Source organism: Nycticebus coucang, chromosome 16 (assembly GCF_027406575.1).
Source record: "Nycticebus coucang isolate mNycCou1 chromosome 16, mNycCou1.pri, whole genome shotgun sequence".
In the NCBI taxonomy this organism is placed as follows: domain Eukaryota; kingdom Metazoa; phylum Chordata; class Mammalia; order Primates; family Lorisidae; genus Nycticebus; species Nycticebus coucang.
Window position 1 is genome coordinate 63,457,180 of NC_069795.1, and position 19,302 is coordinate 63,476,481.

Here is a 19,302-nt window from a genome sequence, read left to right on the forward strand (position 1 = left end):
TTCTGCATCGATTGAGAGAATCATATGGTCTTTGTTTTTTAATTTGTTTATGTGCTGGATTACATTTATAGATTTACGTATATTGAACCAGCCTTGAGACCCTGGGATAAAACCGACTTGGTCATGATGTATAATTTGTTTGATGTGTTGCTGGATTCTGTTTGTTAGGATCTTGTTGAATATTTTTGCATCTATATTCATTAGTGATATCGGTCTATAATTTTCTTTTCTTGTTGGGTCTTTCCCTGGTTTAGGGATCAGGGTGATGTTTGCTTCATAGAATGTGTTGGGTAGTCTTCCTTCTTTGTCTACCTTTTGGAACAGGTTAAGTAATATAGGTACTAATTCCTCTTTAAAGGTTTGGTAGAATTCAGACGTGAAACCATCTGGTCCTGGGCTTTTCTTTTTAGGGAGGTTTTGTATGGTTGATTCTATTTCCAAACTTGATATGGGCCTGTTCAACATTTCCACTTGATTCTGGCTAAGTCTTGGAAGGTGACGTGCTTCCAAGTATTGGTCAATTTCCTTCAGATTTTCATATTTCTGAGAATAAAGTTTCTTGTAATATTCATTAAGGATTTTTTTGATTTCTGAGGAGTCTGTTGTTATTTCGTCTTTGTCGTTTCTGATTGATGAGATTAGAGATTTTACTCTTTTTTTCCTGATTAGGTTGGCCAAAGGTTTATCTATTTTATTGACCTTTTCGAAAAACCAGCTTTTCGATTTATTGATCTGTTGTGTTATTCTTTTGTTTTCAATTTCATTTAATTCTGCTCTAATTTTGGTTATTTCTTTTCTTCTACTGGGTTTGGGGTTGGAATATTCTTCCTTTTCCAGTTGCTTGAGATGTCCCATTAAGTTGTTAACTTCCTCTCTTTCCATTCTCTTGAGGAAGGCTTGCAGTGCTATAAATTTCCCTCTTAGAACTGCCTTTGCGGTGTCCCAGAGGTTCTGATAGTTCGTGTCTTCATTGTTGTTTTGTTCCAAAAAATTGGCGATTTCTTTCTTAATCTCATCTCTGACCCAGCTATCATTCATCATAAGGTTATTTAACTTCCATGTTTTTGTATGAGTATGCAGATTCCTGTTGTTACTCAGCTCAAGTTTTATTCCATGGTGGTCCGAGAAGATGCATGGAATAATTTCTATTCCTTTAAATTTACTGAGGTTAGACTTGTGACCTAAGATGTGATTGATTTTGGAGTAAGTTCCATGGGCTGATGAGAAGTATGTGTATTCAGTTTTGTTGGGACGAAATGTTCTGTAGATGTCTGCTAAATCCAAATGTTGGATGGTTAGGTTTAAATCTAAGATTTCTTTGCTCAGCTTCTTGTTGGAGGATCGATCCAACACTGCCAAAGGAGTGTTGAAATCTCCGACGATTATGGAGCTGGAGGAAATCAAGTTGCTCATGTCTGTTAGAGTTTCTCTTATAAATTGAGGTGCATTCTGGTTGGGTGCATAAATATTAATCATTGAGATCTCATCATAGTGAGTATTACCCTTAACAAATATGAAGTGACCGTTCTTGTCCTTCCTTACTTTTGTTGGTTTAAAGCCTATTGTATCTGCAAATAAAATTGCAACGCCTGCTTTTTTCTGATTACCATTTGCCTGAAATATGGACGACCATCCTTTCACCCTGAGTCTGTATTTGTCTTTTAGGTTAAGATGTGAGTCTTGTATGCAACAGATATCTGGCCTGAGTTTTTGTATCCAGTCAGCTAACCTATGCCTCTTTAGAGGACAGTTTAAGCCGTTCACATTAATGGAGAATATTGATAAGTCTGGTGAAGTTTTGGGTATTGAGTTTTTCAAAAGTCCACTGGTCATTTTTAATCCTTTCACCAGTGTGGAAATTGGACTTTGATCCAAAGTTTCTGAGTGAGTTTACTTTTGTGGTATAGGATTGAGTTGGTCATTATGGAGGATAGGTCTGAGAATATCCTGGAGAACTGGTTTGGTTATGGCAAATTTCTTCAACATATGAATGTCATTAAAGTATTTAATTTCTCCATCATAAATGAAACTCAGTTTAGCTGGATACAAGATCCGGGGTTGAAAGTTATTTTGCTTTAGGAGATTAAAAGTCGGTGACCACCCTCTTTTGGCTTGAAATGTTTCAGCAGAGAGATCTGCAGCCATTCTAATATTCTTGCCTTTGAAGGTAATGGTTTTCTTTCTCCTGGCAGCTTTGAGGATTTTCTCCTTCATATTAACTTTAGTGAAGTTAATTATGATATGCCTTGGGGATGTCTTATTGGGGTTGCGTCGTGCTGGGGTTCTGAAGCTGTCCACTATCTGAATTTCAGAATCTCTAGGGATGTCTGGAAAATTCTCTTTCATAATTTCATGCAGAAGGGCCTCTGTGCCCAGCAAGGCCACTTCATCTGTTTCTGGAACTCCTATGATTCGGATATTCGCCTCCTTCGAATTATCCCAGAGCTCTCTGATTGAGTGATCCGTTTTTGCTCTCCATTTCTCTTCCTCTTTGAGAGTTTGGGAGCGTTCAAATCGAAGGATTTCTTCGATGTCAGAAATCCTTTCTTCTGCTTGCTCCATTCTGTTACTGAGGGATTCTACTGTATTTTTCATATCTTTGAGGGCTGCAAATTCTTGCTTCAGTGTGTCTAAGTCTTTGGTGGTTTTGTCTTTAAATTCGTTAAATTCTTGAGACAACTTTTGAATTTCTCCTCGAATTCCTAATTCCACTTTGTTAATCTTGTCTGCAATCCAAATTCTGAATTCGATTTCTGACATCTCAGCCAGTTGTTTATGAATGGGATCTTCAATTGCATCTGCCATATCTTTCCTTGGGGGGGGTTGATCTATTCTGGTTATTCATGTTACCAGAGCTTTTTCGCTGATTCTGCCCCATGGTTGTTTTACTCCCTCTGATTTTTTCCCCTGGGGATTTGTCGAGGGCCCGTACAGTGTTGTGGCCTGAGAAACTGGGGCCCTGTCTGGTGTGGTGGGTCTAAATGGTTCTGCCTTGTTTTCAGCTGGTTTCTGTTCCACCCTAGTGAAACAGATACTTTGGATTGAAGTCTCAGCTGTGGAGAAATATCAGCAATTAAGTCATCCTGCCCCCCACCAGCAAACAATTGGAAAAGAAAAATCAAACCTTCCTACCACCGTGCACCTAGTGCACCACCTGATTTGTCCTCAGGTGATTGGTTCAGTTCAAAAATGTCCAAATCAATTGTTTCAGTCTGCACCTGTCTCGGGTGAGAGAGTTTAAGAGGTCTCTGGGAACTGTATCACAGGGGTCTGGTGACTACTCTGGTGTGGCTTGCTCCAGTCCTGCGTGGAGTCAGGAGAAGCCACCCAGCCTATAAATCAGTCTGGGAAGGTTGCTGCCTCCTTCCCCACCTTGCACCACTTCACACACAGTCACTGATAGCCCTGCAATTGGCTGACCTAGTTGCCTGTAGTGAATCGGTACTCCAGGAGTTAGTACCTGCCTGAATCACAAGGAAGTCTGCCAGGCCGCTGTGCTCTGCCTCTCTCCAGCAGGAGGAAGTGAGGCCTGACAACCTCGGGTGCTAGATGAAGGTTGAGGGGTTTTCACTCAGGTCCAGTCTCACCCCTGATTAATGTTACTGACAGAACAGAACAGAACAACTCTGTGTTTCCCCTGCAGAAGAGAAGCTGAATTGAGTTCCAAATCAGCTTGTCTTTTCTCTTGTATTGTCTATAGGCTGACGATCCCCTGAGGGCCAGGTGCATCTTATTTTTAGTAAAGCGGACCTCTGGGTCAGCCCTGCCCTGGGGGTTTCCCTGGTTTGCAAGTTTATGTTGCCTCAGGCAAACTCAGAGTCTCTGGTTGCCCAGGGAGACAGGGGGTGTGGCTTCAGAATATTCTGTAGTGAGCCGTATTGCTAGCAAAAGAGGGCTGCTGCCTTATGGCTCACACAACCATTGCTCCGGTGTAGCTCCCCTCTGGCCAATCGTCCTCTCTGCGCTCTGTACCCCAGAGTCTGCACGACAGGCTGCAGCCCAGCACTGTCTACACCCCTCAAACAATCACCCAAGAGTCTGGACCCCTGGGGGACAGGCCTCCAGACCTTGGAGCGAGAGCAGAGGGGAGCGCGGGGAGCGCTGGAAGCCTGGGGTTGTGGGAACACACACAGCTTTACACAGTTTTATGCCTGGCCGTATTATCACCAAAAGACGGCTGTTGCACTGTGCCTCAGGGAACTGCCACTCTGGTGCAGTCCCCTCTCCGCTGACCAACTGGGACTGGCCTCCAGACCCCAGTGTGAGCGAAGGAGAGCGCTGGGAGCTCAGAATTCCAGGTAGAGACTATATACAGTTTATAGTTTTATGCCTGGCAGGAGGACGCCGTGGCACCCCAGTAGGAGAGGTAGGTCCAGTTTTTAGAGGGTCTCTCCCGTGGAGTGTAGTGGGAGGACCTTTGAATTCTGCCCGGTTGTTTGTGGGGCACTCTGAGCCATTCTCATGGGGGAGGGGACTCCCGTCCGCTTGGCGATGGATTTTGTACCTTTTGTTTGTATCCTTGTGGTCGCAGCTCGCCTCAGCGGGGTTGACGTGCGTTCTACAACCTTCTCTCTTAGTGCAGCTCAAATCCACCAGGTTACTTGCTGAATTTTGTCCTTTAACTCTCCTTCTGAACAGGACCCTCTGTAGAAATCTGGCTTCAGTCAGCCATCTTGTCTCCTCCCCTGTGTATCGAGTTTTTCGAAAGTCCAGTGGACATTTTTAATCCTTTCGCCACTGTGGAAGTTGGAGTTTGATCAAAAGTTTCTGAGTGAGTTTACTTTTGTGGTAGAGGATTGGGCTGGTCATTATGGAGGATAGGTCTGAGAATATCCCAAAGAGCAGGTTTGGTTATAACAAAATTCTTCAACATATAAATGTCATTAAAGTATTTAATTTCTCCATCATAAATGAAACTCAGTTTAGCTGGATACAGGATCCGGGGTTGAAAGTTATTTTGCTTTAGGAGATTAAAAGTCGATGACTACCCTCTTCTGGCTTGAAAAGTTTCAGCAGAGAGATCTGCAGTCATTCTAATATTCTTCCCTTTGTAGGTAATGGATTTCTTACATCTGGCTGCTTTCAGAATTTTCTCCTTCATATTAACTTTAGTGAAGTTAATTATGATATGCCTGGGGGATGTCTTACTGGAATTGAGTCGTGCTGGGGTTCTGAAACTGTCTGCTATCTGAATTTCAGAATCTCTTGGCATGTCTGGAAAATTCTCTTTCATAATTTCATGGAGAAGGGCCTCTGTGCCTTGAGAGGCCACTTCATCCCTTTCAGGGATTCCAGTTAGGTGGATATTAGCCTTCTTTGAATTATCCCAGAGCTCTCGGAGAGAATGATCCATTTTTGCTCTCCATTTCTCTTCCTCTTTGAGAGTTTGGGAGCATTCAAAGGCTTTGTCTTCAATGTCAGAAATCCTTTCTTCTGCTTGCTCCACTCTGTTACTGAGGGATTCTTCTGTATTTTTCAGATCTTTGGGGGCTGCAAATTCTTGCTTCAGTGCCTCAAAATCTTTGGTGGTTTTGTCTTAAGTTCATTAAATTCTTGAGATAACTTTTGAATTTCTCCTTGAATTTCTAATTCCAACTTTTGAATTGCTCCTCAAATTTCTAATTCTATATTTTCCTCCATTTGGTTAATCTTGTTTGCAATCCAAATTCTGAATTCCTTTTCTGACATCTCGGCCAGCTGTTTATGAATGAGATCTTCAGTTACATCTGCCATATCTTTCCTTGGGGGGGAGGGGTTTGATCTATTCTGGTTATTCATGTTACCAGAGTTTTTCCACTGATTTTGCCCCATGATTATTTTACACCATTTGATTTTTCCCCTGCAGCTTTGTCGAGGACCCATACAGTGCTATGGCCTGAGAAACTTGGGACCTGTTTGGTGTGGTGGGTCTAAGTTGTTCTGTCTTGTTTTCGGCTGGTCTCTGTCTGACCCTAGTGAAACAGTTACTCTGGGTTGAAGTCTCAGCTGTGGAGAAATACCAGCAATTAAGTCACCCTGCCCCCCACAGGCAACAATTGGAAAAGGAAAATCAAACCTTCCTACAAACACACACCCAGGGCACCACTTGACTAGTCCTCAGACGATTGGCTCAGTTCAAAAGGTCCAAATCAATTGTCTCAGTTGGCACCTGTATCAGGTGGGAGAGTTTAAAAGGTATCTGGCAACTGGATCACAGGCGTCTGGTGACAACTCAGATGTGACTTCCTCTGGTGCTCCTTGAAGTCAGGAGGACCCACCCAGCAAATTGATTAGTCTGGGAAGGTTTATGCCTCCTTCCCCACCTTGCACCTCTGTCACACCCAGTCACTGATAGGTCCGCAGGGCTGTGACCCAGTTGCCTCTAGTGAACAGATACTCCAGGGGTTTCCTTGAATCACAAGGAAATTTATATCTGCTCAGGCAGGCCGCTGCACTCTGCCTCTATCCAGCTGGGTGAGGTGAGGCCTGACAACCTCAGGCGCTTGATGGAGGCTGGGGGTAGAGGGTGTTCATTCAGTTCCAGCCCCACCCCTGATTAATGTTACTGAGAGAACAGAACAGAACAACTTTGTGGGAATTTGTTTCTGTCCCTGCTAAATTCCCCTGCAGAAGAGAAGCTGTTTTGAGTTCCCAGAGCCTGCGCCTCAGGCCCTGTCTTTGCTCCTATAGGTTTGTATTCGGTTAGCTGTCAGTTCTAGCCTCCTGCCTTCCTTTGTCTATAGGCTGACGATCCCCTGAGGGCTGGGTGTGTCTTAGGCTCAAGTAAAGCAGTCCTCTGTGTCAGCCCCACCCTGGGAATTTCCTGGCTCTGCGTGTGCGTTTTCTAGTCCCTGCACTCCACCCAGGCTGGTACCACCTCAGCCAAACACTTTACTCACGGGGCCTGCGTTTCTGTCCCAGATCTTTTCTGTGGTGGTTTCTCTATGGGAAAGTGGAGAGGAGTTCACAGAGCCGCTCTGACTCTGCTTCACTGTACACTGCTCCACATCCAGTACATTGAGCTGAAATCTTTGCTTGAGGGTCACCCCAATCAAACACCAGCCTGCCTGCAGAGAGAACACAGGGGAATATGCATCCTCCCTCGCTCTCCTTGCTTCCATCCCTGCTGTTGCTCTGCATTGGCTGAACCCAAACTTAAGGGGAAGGATGGGAAGCCATAGACACAGTCCCGTGGAACTGTTTCCATGGGCACAGAATAGGGTGGAGAAGGTTGGGGAGAGGAGCTGAGGAGTAAACAGATGGTATCCACATCAGAGCACTGTTCATGGACCTGAAAACTGGGCAAGGAATTTTGACTTTGGGTGGGAGTGGCTGGCCTCAGCCTTCTCTCAGGTGTTCTTGATCTCTTTCAATCGTATGTATAAGCATGACCCTTCCTGGATGTCCATCTTTATTTCTCCTACGAACACTGTGCTCTATTAGCCATCTTGATATCCCCATGGATCAGGCTTCGCTGGCTCTCCCTTCAGTAATTACATCTACTTGGTTTCTTTCATGCTGTCATCTGCCCTCCTCATCCCCAGCACTATAAGGGAATCAGTTTTGTGAAAGCATTTTCTACTTCAGCCCCAGCCTACAGAGGAGTGATACTGCCAAACTTCTCACTGATGTGGGCACTGTCCTTGTTGGAACCTTCCTTCCCACCTTAGCAAAAGGGGTGTTCTCTGGGTCTTCCCTGGAAGCTTGATCCAGCATAATCAGCTATTGGAATTTTGACATTAATAAATCTTGTAAGCTTTGTGGGTCAGATGGTCTCTGTTGCAATAATTAAACCCTGCCATTGTATGTGAAAGTGCTATAGACAATATATACATGAACAAGCATGGCTCTATTCCAATAAACCTTTATTTATAAGCACTGAAAGTTTAATTTCATACAATATTATGAGCCATGAAATATAACTGTTTTTTAAAGGTTTTTTCCAACCACTTGAAAATATAAAAGCATTTCTAGCTCATGGGCTGTGCAAAATCCAGGGAGCTCAGTTGCCAGTCCCTGATTTAGGAGGTTCACTCAAGCATTCTCACTTCTCCGAGCCTTTTGTTGCCTTCCTCTATAGTTTGCCAGAGCACTGTTGGCATCTCTGTGACACTGTTAGGCTTGTCTCAAGGGGCCTTGCGAGGTGTCAGTCTTGAGTCATGGGATGTGTCCCAGTATTGACACATTCTCCCGCATCTGGTCTTACGTTCTACCCTCCACCCCTGACCCATCACCTTTGGGCATCCTCTCCCTGTTAGGCTGGTCCTTTAATGTATAACTTTTTTCTTCCTTTAGCAGACCCAGCACTTCCTTAGTTGGTATAAGATGAGATTTTATCCTGATTATGGGTCTGATGGCCAGTAGGGGAGGCGAAGGCAGAGGAAGTGGGTCGCTGCTGCAGTTCCACATGGCACGAGGAGCAGGTGGTTCATGATTTTCAAGTGCGTCTCCCCAGAGATCCTTCTCCCAAGCTCCAGAAACCCCTCCTTTCCTATCACGACACTGATTTTGGCACAGGTGACTTGCTCAGGCCTAGAATCCAACCTTCTTTGAAGTTGTGTCCCTCTTACACTTAGCTTCTGTACCTGGTTTTCACCTGCTGGAGATGAATGTCTCTTAAATGCTGCCAAGGAGGAGCTGTAACTTTGTCCCCTTAAATTGCTGACAGATCTGAGCCTGTAATTTTCTCTTTTTAGTGCATCAAGAAAATTTGCAAAAACCTGGGTTGAGTCCTAACAGTTATTGTTTACCTAACACATCTCAAATGCCAGCACCATTGCACCAGCTCATTACCCTCTTCCCCTCTGTCTCATTCCATTTCACCACCAGCCAGGGGGTTCACACTCCCCTCCAGCTGCCAAGGGATCCTGTTTCACAGTTCTGTCCTTAGAGCTGCCTTCCAAGACCATTCCCAGAAGCAGCTGTGTTAGATCAGGTCCCCAACACACAAATTCTGGTAAGAGTGATTTATTGGGATGGGCTCTCAGATAAAGGTCGCAGCATAGGGCTAAGAAAGCTCCATGTGGACTCTGTCTCAGCTGGACACTTGGTTGAAGCCCTATTGTGCACAGAGTTGGTTGCCCCTTGGGGCATGGAGCTGGTGTTTTCAGAGTCTACCTTGGTCAGTCATGGTCTGCTGGCTGCTCACTAGGGAGGGCCCAAGAGCAATTCCCCAGAGAAGGGACTGCTATGAACTTACAGCCTATGCTCCCAGCACCTGAGAAATAGGAGTGCTGGTCAGGTGGAGTGATCTGAGTTGTATTAGAAACAGAACCAGTAAGAGATTTGATAGATTGATAGATGAGAGGGAATTTATTAGGGGAATTGGCTCATGTGACTGGGGGCTGACAAGTCCTGCAAAAGGCTGTCTGCAGACTGGAGACCCTGAGATGATGGAGTGTGGCTCAGTTGAAGTGCAAAAGCCTCAGAACCGGGAAAGCTTATATAACTTTCAGTCTGAGGCACCTAAGAATCCAAAGGGCTGTTCAGTGGTGTACATCCTGGAGTCTCAAGGCCAGAGAGCCTGGGGTCCTAATGTCCAAGGGCAGAAGGAGAAGAGTGTGTCCCCAGCCCCAGAATAAAGGCTGGCCAATTAGCCTTTCCTCTGTTTTTGCTCCCTCTGGGCTGCCAGCCTGGGTGGTACTTAGTCACATCAAGGGTGGATCTTACTCATTCACATGCCAGTCTCCTCTGGAAACACCATCACAGACACACCTAAAATGGATGCTCTACCAGCTCTCTGGGTATCTCTCATTATCCCTTAATCCAGTTAGATTGACTCCTAAAATTAATGATTACGGGCACCAATAGAATTCCCTCCAGGCTCTGAGAACCAGAGGATTGCATTAGTTAGGAATATGGTCTTTGGAATCAGACAGACCTAGGTTTGAGTCCTGCCTTTACCATTTGAGTATCTGTGTCACTTTAGTTTGCTGACCCTCAGTTTCTTCATCTATAAAATGGGGATAATTATGGTGTTGCCTTTATACAGTTGTGGGAAAACTTAAGTCGAATAGGGATAATTTTGACTTAATTCATGTAAGGTACTCGGCATTTTTTCGGTGTGTACTGATAACTTATTTGGGAAGTTTTTATAATTATTATAAACTTTATTCACCATATTCACCTCATAATACTTGGTACTCAAAAATTGTTTTTATTGAACAGCTGAGGGACCCAAATAAGGAGTATTTGAATTTCCCAGAGGACTTTTGGAGGCCAAAACAGTCTTTAGATTAAAAGGCATAGGTGGCAAAACTCACCAAGAAAAGGAACAAGAACACATAAGCACCAGTGATCACAGTCAGTTCTTTGAAAAAGAATTGAATATTCACATTTTAAAAATGGATTGGATTGCATTAAGGGATGCAGCTGTTCTTTTAAGCACAATATGGGCATGAGCTCTGACAACCCTCTTTATCCTTATACTTAAATTAAGGTTCAGCTACTTCTACCAAAAAAGGAATAAATGAAAGAAAGACCAGTGACTTGTCTATGTGCTTCTGATGTTATGGTCTTTCTCTGGGTCCACTCCTAAGGCCTGTAGTGATACACTATCTGTGATTTTTTTTTTTTTATCGTTTTCCTTTTTTAAATTTCAGGTTAATGTGAGGGCACAAAGCACTAGATTACAATATTTGCATTTGTTAGGTAGAGTCCCTCTCATAGTTGTGTCCTGCACCCAAGAGGTGCCATATACCCCCAGACTGTGCATTAAGTGGGAGCACATTGATCCTCCCCTCTCCTCCTCCCCTCCCTTCTCCCTCTCCCCCTAGCTTAAATTGAATTGAGTTTTTCTCTTATGTGGGTGTGACTTAGATTATCTTCTGGCTCCATATTAGTATTGAGTACACTGGATACTTGCTTTTCCATTCTTGTGATACTTTATTAACTTCCCTAATTTTTGATATCTGTTCATGGTGCACACCCACATGGCCCTGTGTACCCTCCCTGTCATTCCTCCCAAGCACTGCTGGGCTTGACACTGGTTGATGCTGGTGCTGGGGTTTCCTATCCTGGAAACAGTGGGGAGTGGGCAGAGTGAGATTTTGTGTGTGTTTGTTGCTGTTATTTTCCAAGCCTGTGGCTCTTTGTGCTTCCGTCCTTTGGACCTGTGCTTTAGAGAAGTCTCCGGTAAGGCTTGCGAGGGTGTCATCTTTGCACGGGGATGCCAGTAAGCTTTTCTTCCACCATCTTATTTGTGCCTGCTGTCCTTTGATTTCCTTATCTTAGCACCATCCTCACCTGTGATGTGACATATGGATGTGGCAGCCGACTTCAGATTCTTGATTTTACTAACAGATTTTACTCATCTGTACTATGGTCACATAAGTACAGCTTTAGTAATTTGGCTACAAGTCCCTACTTTGATTTGGAAAATCAGATTCTTTTAGGTATGGGGCTATAGAAGAATGTGCGTGTGTGTGTGTGTGTACACGTGTGCACACATTTCAGTCCTACGATATATATTGAACATCAGTTACAAGTCTGAGTTTACAGAGGAAAAATACAGCACAGACTCTTTGTTCAGGGAGCTCATCATTTGGAGCCCTGGGAAGGCAGAAGAGTAAAGGAATAAATTCCAGACAGCATTGTATGTTGTGCTAGTGAACACCCAAGTACAGCACATGGAGTGGATGTGACTCTTCCCGGCAGGTCAGAGAAGGCTTGTTAGATGATATGTGAAGCTGAGTCTGGAAGAATTAGACAACTTTTCAGGAAACTACAAGGAATGGCTGATGGGTGCAGCATATCCAAAACTGGGGAGGGAGACAAGAAAAGGCCTGGCATTGGAGAAGCTGCAGGATGAGCGGCAGTGTGGTTGAGGAGAAGGGCACAGCCTGGAGTCAGGCTGACCTGAACCAGGACCGGATTTGTTCCTGGGTGAGTGACTTCACCTGTCTGAGCCTCTTAGCTCATTCGAAAGCAGAAACTTTAATAAAGTTGTTGCTGAGATTAGAAGCAGCAGCCACCCCAGGCCCTGCTCATAGCAGACTCTTAGTCAATGATGGTTCTCTGTCATACAGGCCTCAGAAATTGGGGTACCATGTATGTTGGGTGGAGAAGCCTGAAGCATGGCCACAGATGAAGCTGGAAAGGTGAACAGGACCAAGTCACAAAGGAGGTTTTGGGGAGGGGACATCACAGTCTCTCGTGGAGAATGCAGTGAAATTGTGGATTTTCTTCTCAGAAGAATGTCTTATTATGCAGAACCATTTTTATACAATTTACCACCTGTGCCTCCCAGGTACTTTGGGGGCCATGCAAGAGTTTGGGGCAGAAGTATGGACTGAACACTTTTCATTTTTGAAAAATTACTGTGCTGGTGGCTGTGTGGAGTTGGACTAGAACTAAGGAGGTTCTCAGAAGCAGGAAAGATGACATCCAGGTGAGAGAGAAGACATGGATGTAGGGAAGGAAAAGAGGAAGCAGATTTCAGAGCTCTTTAGAAGTAAGACTGGATGGGGTCTTATGGGTGATTAGAGTTTAATATGAGCCTCCAGGTTTCTGATCAGCTGGTGCTGGTTTGGATAGAGATTTGGGAATCTTCAGAGGACAGCTGGTAGCTGCAGGTGTATGGATGGCAATGCAGATGAAGTAAATTGGAGGGAGTGTTGAGTGTGAGAAAGAGGGCAGAGCCCTGGGGAACCCCAAGGTGTGGGGAGCTGACGTGCAAAGAGACAAGGGCAGGCTGGCTGACGATGCAGGTGGGGTTCAAAGGGCGGAAGAGGAGAGGGAGGAGGAGGAGGAGCAGGACTAGGAGAGAGTGATACCGCTGGAGCCAGGGAAGGAGAACATTTTGAAAACAAGGAGATCAACAGAGTCAAATGCAGCAGCAAAAGGTGAAAGAAAACAGGAAAGCTGCGTCACTAGGCTCAGAGTGGGAAGTAATGGGCAGGCGGCACACTGCGCACATAGCGAGCACAGTTTCCATGTGTGGTTAGTATCGAAATCTGGCTGTGATAAGGTTGAGAAACGAACGGCTAAGGGACTGGCATTGGTAAGAACACAAGGGTGTATGTGTGTGTGTGTGTGTGGGAGATCATTAGAACTCTCAGTCTGTGTCATACTGGAGCAAATTTTGTCCCACATCTTCATATACTCACGTTGTAGTTTGTTTGTTTTTTAGAAGAAATCTCTCAGAATCTGTTCTCTGGAAAGTGGCCTTAGGAGGACACCAGCCGAGCAGGAACAATGGAGTCCCAGTGTTCCACCATCCCCTGGAAGCTGTGTCCAGGCAGAAGCTGGCCCTGCTGGGCTCTGCAGGGAGCAAAGGAGAGATGACTGTGTCGAGCCACACGACTACTTTAATGTCCTAAGTTACAGAAGCCTGGAGAGCTTCAGCTTCCTGTCAGAGACTGCTTAGCAACCAGAGGCATCTTCTGGAAGCTTCGCTGGCACCCGTGCTGTTATAGATGGATGTGTACGCACCTGCCTTTTCCACCAGTGCCGTGTGCGTGTGTTCAGTTGAGCAAAGACTGTCCTCTTCTCCACCTTTATTGCCTCTACCCTTCCCTTCCATCCCATTACGGCAGACCTGGGGTGAATAGTGTGTGTCTTGATCACAAATGCAAAGTTAAAAAAAAAAAAAACCCAAAAAACCCCCAAAATGTGACCTGGTTTTGAATCTGGCAGTTTGAGCAGGTGCTGTGGCTCTGAGAATGCATTCCTCTTAATGGCACTGGGCAGGGTTTGGGGTGAGTGATGGCTATGGCGGTTTGGGGTGGGTGATGAGGACAGGATGACTGCAGAGCTACCCTTTTCTCATTTTTACTGTCATTTTCATTAACATTCACTCATTCAAGGCATGTTATGAATAAGGCATGACATCAGCATGTATGGGGAGATTTGAGGATGACTAAACCTTGATGTCTGCTCTTAAGAACTTACAGTTAAGTGGGGAGACAACATTTATGTTAAAAGGCAATATGCAGGTAAGGTGCACGACACAGGCCTATGGGAAGAGATGAGATTTGGGGTGAGGTGGCCAGGCTAGGCTTATCTGTGGTGCAGTGTCCTGGGACCACAAAAAGCACAATGAGGTTGGTCGGGTGGGAGCAGAAGCTTTGTCTAGGGAACTTGTGGGAACTGAGGCTGGTGGAACCAAGCATCCCACCAGTAAGACCTTGGCACCAAGGGAGCCAAGAAACTTCAGATTCTATTCTTGGGTAGACATTTGAAGTCTCCTTTTGTTGTGATATCCTTGGAGTCCATCAGGGATGGCCTGGCTCATGGGACCCTAGGCTCTTCTGGCCTTGTGTGCTGGGAAAGCCCACAGGAAATTGCACATGTCCACGGAGGGAGCCATGTCTTAGCAGTTGAACCTCGATTGGCCTTTTCTGGATCAGTCCATCAATGGGTCTCTAAAAAAAGAATCTGTTTCCCAACAAAAGTAAAATCTGGATTTATAATTAGAGATTCTTCCTAAGGGGGAAAAACGGAGGTGCCAATATAGGGTTTAGAAGATATACACCTTCAAACTTGCTTCTTTGAACACTTTTATTCACTCTGTTACCTCTTTGTGCTGGGGTTGGGGTAACTGAACTGCTCATTTCTGTTCAGCACTCAAGCTGAATCATCAAGACTTTTATCCTTCCACCAACTCTCTTGAAGGAATGAGCAGGGAGGTTGGATTTGCCAGTGACTTATTTTCTTTCATAGGCACAAGACCTGAGACAGAATGTGAAGCAAGGCTGTGTCCTGCCAATGATTAAAATAAAGTGTGGCCCTCCTCCCTAAGAGGTTAACCTGGTTGAGCAAGAGGTCAATTCAACTCCTTATTTTCATTTTCCTGACTTTTCTACCAATGGATATATAGTTAGGAGCAATGAACTAAATTCTGTCCAGAACTACAACTCCTTTAGAAGAAAGGTAAATGCACATAAAAATGACCCTTTCTTGCTGTGGCAATTCAGAGTGTTTTTCTTGCAAAATTGGTGCCAGTTGGTTGGGAGTGAAACACAGTTCCCAAACTGGAAATGAACCAAAATGTAATGACCAAAAGGGAGTGGTGTGGGGCTGAGGTTGGATTGAGAGTTGGGTGTTATTTAACATAATTATGGTAATTTGAAAATATTATTAATACCATTGGGATGGTGATAGAATACAGAAGGGCCTATAGGTGTTAGAAATGGGTCAGGTTACTAAAATGAGATTTCATCTCACAGAAAATAAATTTTAAAGTAGGTTCTCCCCTAAAAGCAGATTCTCAGAGACCTGCATATGCCAGCTTGGTAGCCTCTTTCCACTGTGCTACTGACCACGTGCAATGGGGTTAGTCCAAATCAAAATGCACTGGGCTGTAAGGGTGAAACACACGCCTGAGTTTTGAAACTATGAATAATAAGACTGTAGTATCTCATAAGTAATTTTGAAATATTGATTACATGTCAAAATGGTTGTATATATTTGGTTAAATAAAATACATTAAAATTAATTCCACCTATTTCTTTGTACCTTTTTTACCTTTTTAATGTTGGCTACTGGAAAATCTAAAATTGCACATGTGGCTCTCATTATGTCCTCACTGGGCCATGCAGCTCTGGTCTCCAGACCTGGGAGAGACTCGTCTGTCTGTGTCTGTTGGTCTTTGTCTCTTTCTCTTTCATTCAAAATACCGTTTCCCCGAAAATAAGGCATCCTCCGAAAATAAGACCTACTTACAGGAAAGATAAGACATCCCCTGAAAATAAGACCTAGAGCATCTTTGGGAGCACACCTTAAAATGAGACACTGTCTTATTTTTGGGGAAACAGGGTAGTGTTTGAGGAAGACTTTCCCTCTTGTTATGTCTTTTGAGAAACACGTAGGGAAGGATCACAGGGAATATTGAGGGAAGAGACCACCAAGTGTTGATAGGGAGAGATCCCAACTCTTCTGGAATCCCTCTTAGAGTCTTTGACAGGAGGGGAAGAGAATAAATGAATTGATGAGTACTCAAGGGGAAATCCATCCACTGATTTACTGCCCACATTCTGATCCTGATCTGTAACCCAGAGAATTATATTGAACCAAGGTGAGGAATTGAGCATCATGGAGCTTTGAAGTACATGGTCTTCATCTGAGGGCAGTCGTATTTCCTGACTTGTCCTTTCTCACTCTATGAGTCCCAGAAATGAACCTCCCACACTCAGCTTCATACAGATTTTGTCTGTGCTGAACTGGACAAGCATGGGGATGTCTGTGCTGTTCACCAGTGACAGTGTACTGTCCCACACCCCACAGAGATGGGCACAGAGGCGGCGTGACTGTGGCTGCCAGCTCAGGAGTGTGAGTTTTGTTCAGTATGTTGACTGTTCCCAGCCCTGCTCAACTAGTAAGCCCCCCCTTCACTCCAAAACACGTGATAAGGGGCCAGTAGAACTTTTTATGTGCCAAGAGCCTGAGCTTTCTGGGAGTCAGAAGTATATACTTTACGTTTGAGAGAAGTTACTTGCATAGGGTAGTGTAGGACAATGATGTCTAGTAGAACTTTCTGCAGCAATAGAAATGCTCTACAGCAGTGCCATCCAATATGGTAGTCACTAGTCATGTGTGGCTATCGAGCACTTGAAATTTGACTAATGTGACAAAGGAACTGAATTTTAATTTTAATTAAACTTAAATGTAACTAGCAACACATGACCGATGGGTAGTACATCGGACACCCCAAATCTAGTAATTGCCCTGCGCACACAGAAAACAGAGAGAGCTGTGTTTCTAGGCTATTGGATGGCTCTCCAGTTACTGTGCATTTGAGAGGGTTACTATTGGGAAGCAACATGGAGGTTCTCTTTTCTCTTTTCCTGTATCCTTCCTCTGATCATGCAAAGCAGGCTGTGCATTTATTTCTTTTAGCCTTTTCCTAAAAAGTATCTGAGGTAGCTAATTGGTCCTGTTCACATAAATGGGGCTGGGACCGTCAAGAAGTTTGCAATTTATGGATGTTATGTAGGAGTGACTTTTCATTACAGGACTTACCCCTGACCATAGTCATTCTGACTTCATGTCGGTTGAAAATGTGAATAGATTTCACAGAGATCAAAATAGAAGTAACTGTGGAGTGCTGGGGACTGGGAATCGGGACACTTGGTCCAAGTGCTGAGCACTGCAATTAGCTTCGAAACTTTGGAAAAATCACTCATCCTTTCAGAGCCTCATTACAAACATTTCCAAATTTGTAAAACCTTTCGTAGGTTTGTTAAGAGGATGAGGTAAGAAGGTGGTCGACTGCTTTGCAACTAGTAAAATCCTGAATCAATATTATCATCATATTATGGCCGATGAACATGCGTGCCAGGCAATGCTGATGAGGCCACTGCGGTCCCCAGGGGAGCAACTGAGGTATCTGAACTTATCAATGATCATAAGAAAATGGGATTTAAAGAAAGCTAAGAGTTGCAGATACAGCCTTGCGATCCACGTTTTCTGTAAGCATGTAAAAATTTTGTGTTTTAAGTGAGATGATATCCTTTAAAAAAGTCAAAAACATCTTGGATACTGATGAGCTTCTTATAACAGGATGCAGATGTTGTTCTTGGTCGCCACATTTGTGTTTATAATTAAGTTGATGTTAAGGCACAGAAGCTTAATTTATAAGTAATTCATTTGCTCCACGTGGGTGGAGCAGTGAAAGATTTTATAGTAGGTGAAATACTAGGAAAGTGGTGGGAGAACTGTCTTGGCACACCATGGTGCATGGATGCTGAATTCAAAAGGACGTGTGTCAAAACAGTCAGTACACTTTGCATTGCATACCATAGCTTAGATTTAGCAAAGCATCATCCAATACATTAATGTTATTGTAGACCCTATTAATTTTATAGTTTTACTTGTATTTAATTTGTAACTTTATTTTGGTTTAATAATTCTGTAAGAGCTATAAACATAACAAGTTTACTTGGTGTTACGTTTGAACATATTTAAGAATGTTTACAATAGACTCTGTGCCTGTAGCTCAGCGGTTAGGGCACCAGCCACATACACCGGAGCTGGTGGGTTCAAATCCAGATTGGGCCTGCCAAACAACAATGACAACTCTAACCAAGAAATAGCCGGGCATGTGGCAAGTGCCTGTAGTCCCAGCTACTTGGGAGGCTGAGGCAAGAGAAATGCTTAAGCCCAACATCTTGAGGTTGCTGTGAGTTGTGACACCACAGCACTCTACTGGGAGGCGACATAATGAGACTATCTCAAAAAAAAAAGAAAAAGAATGTTTACAACAAAACAATTTTTCATATTATTAATTCATTACTAAATTTTATAAGAAAAAATAACCACAGACTTCCTCTCGCTGGGAAGGTCTGTGATAAGTATTTTTTTTTTTTCCTTCATATGGGTATATACTTTAAGTTTGAAATACACGCGTGCTCCTGAGGTCAGAAAACCTGACCTCAAGCATTCGTTTATTGTTTTTTAATGGAAAAACACACATTTATGAACTTCTGTTCTATAAATTGGTATGCTAATAGCTACCTCAGAGTGTTCACAGTGTAATTGTAGAGACGGATAAAGTCAATGAAGGAGAAACTTTATAAAGTGAAGCGCCAGGTGAGTAGTGTATGTGGCAACTACTGCAGCCATATATAAACCACACCACAACATTGTCAACAGATATAGAAGCCTGAGGAGTAAGTGGATGGTACAAAGAGTGACCAAAGACCCTGGTGAAGTTGGGCTGGCATTGTTAAGATGTTGCTTCACAAAAATCATGCGTGGACAAATTACGCATCATGAAAATGTTTTCTTCCTCTTTGTTTTCTGCTTCCTAGAATATCAGGCCAACTTAGAATTTCAGTGATTTCATGGCAAGAAGTCAGTATTTAAATTCAGGAGGTTCTCGCGAAGTCTCAGGAATTCACTGATGACAGTCAGGTCTCCTTACAACCTCTCCCATCCCAAGCTCATGCCTTGTAGAAACGTCTGCCTGTACTCTGCTCTTCCAACTCCAAGCCTAGTGTCCTTGTGGGTCCCCCAAATATATGGCTTATTTCTTATTTGTTTGTATAACTTACCCTAGCCATTATACTTTTTCTGTTAGTTTATAAACACCAATGGCACTGAGTGTCTGAATAGTACAATCTTGCTCTGGATTTTCTATGAGGCTCCATTTAAATTTCTTGATGTTAGATTTTAAGGCTTTCCAGGAATGAAATAAGTTCTTCAATTTTATTCACACACTTCATGGTGTTGAGTGAAATATAGATGCTTACTAGAGACTCTGTGAATTAAGTTGGTTGACTTCAAAGGACAAACAAATTGTAAGTTTTCTTCATTATGTGAGCAATTTCTGTAAGAATGATGAGCTCTTCTGGACAGGGTGACATACAACCAAAGGTCTATGGA

General features: G+C 43.8%; 1 protein-coding gene across 2 annotated transcripts in view; it reads left to right on the forward strand.

The window, feature by feature from the left end:
- The window catches only part of TIGIT (T cell immunoreceptor with Ig and ITIM domains), a 39,257-nt gene extending 23,842 nt beyond the window's left edge, over nucleotides 1-15,415 (forward strand). The window contains exon 4 of one of the 2 annotated variants that reach the window (XM_053565357.1): nucleotides 13,109-15,415. In XM_053565357.1, coding sequence (XP_053421332.1) covers nucleotides 13,109-13,345 — 237 coding nt within the window. In that variant the 3' untranslated portion in view covers nucleotides 13,346-15,415. The remainder of the gene's footprint in view (nucleotides 1-13,108) is intronic. The other variant, XM_053565358.1, reaches the window with a different exon arrangement.
- The last annotated feature ends 3,887 nt before the right edge of the window (nucleotides 15,416-19,302 follow it).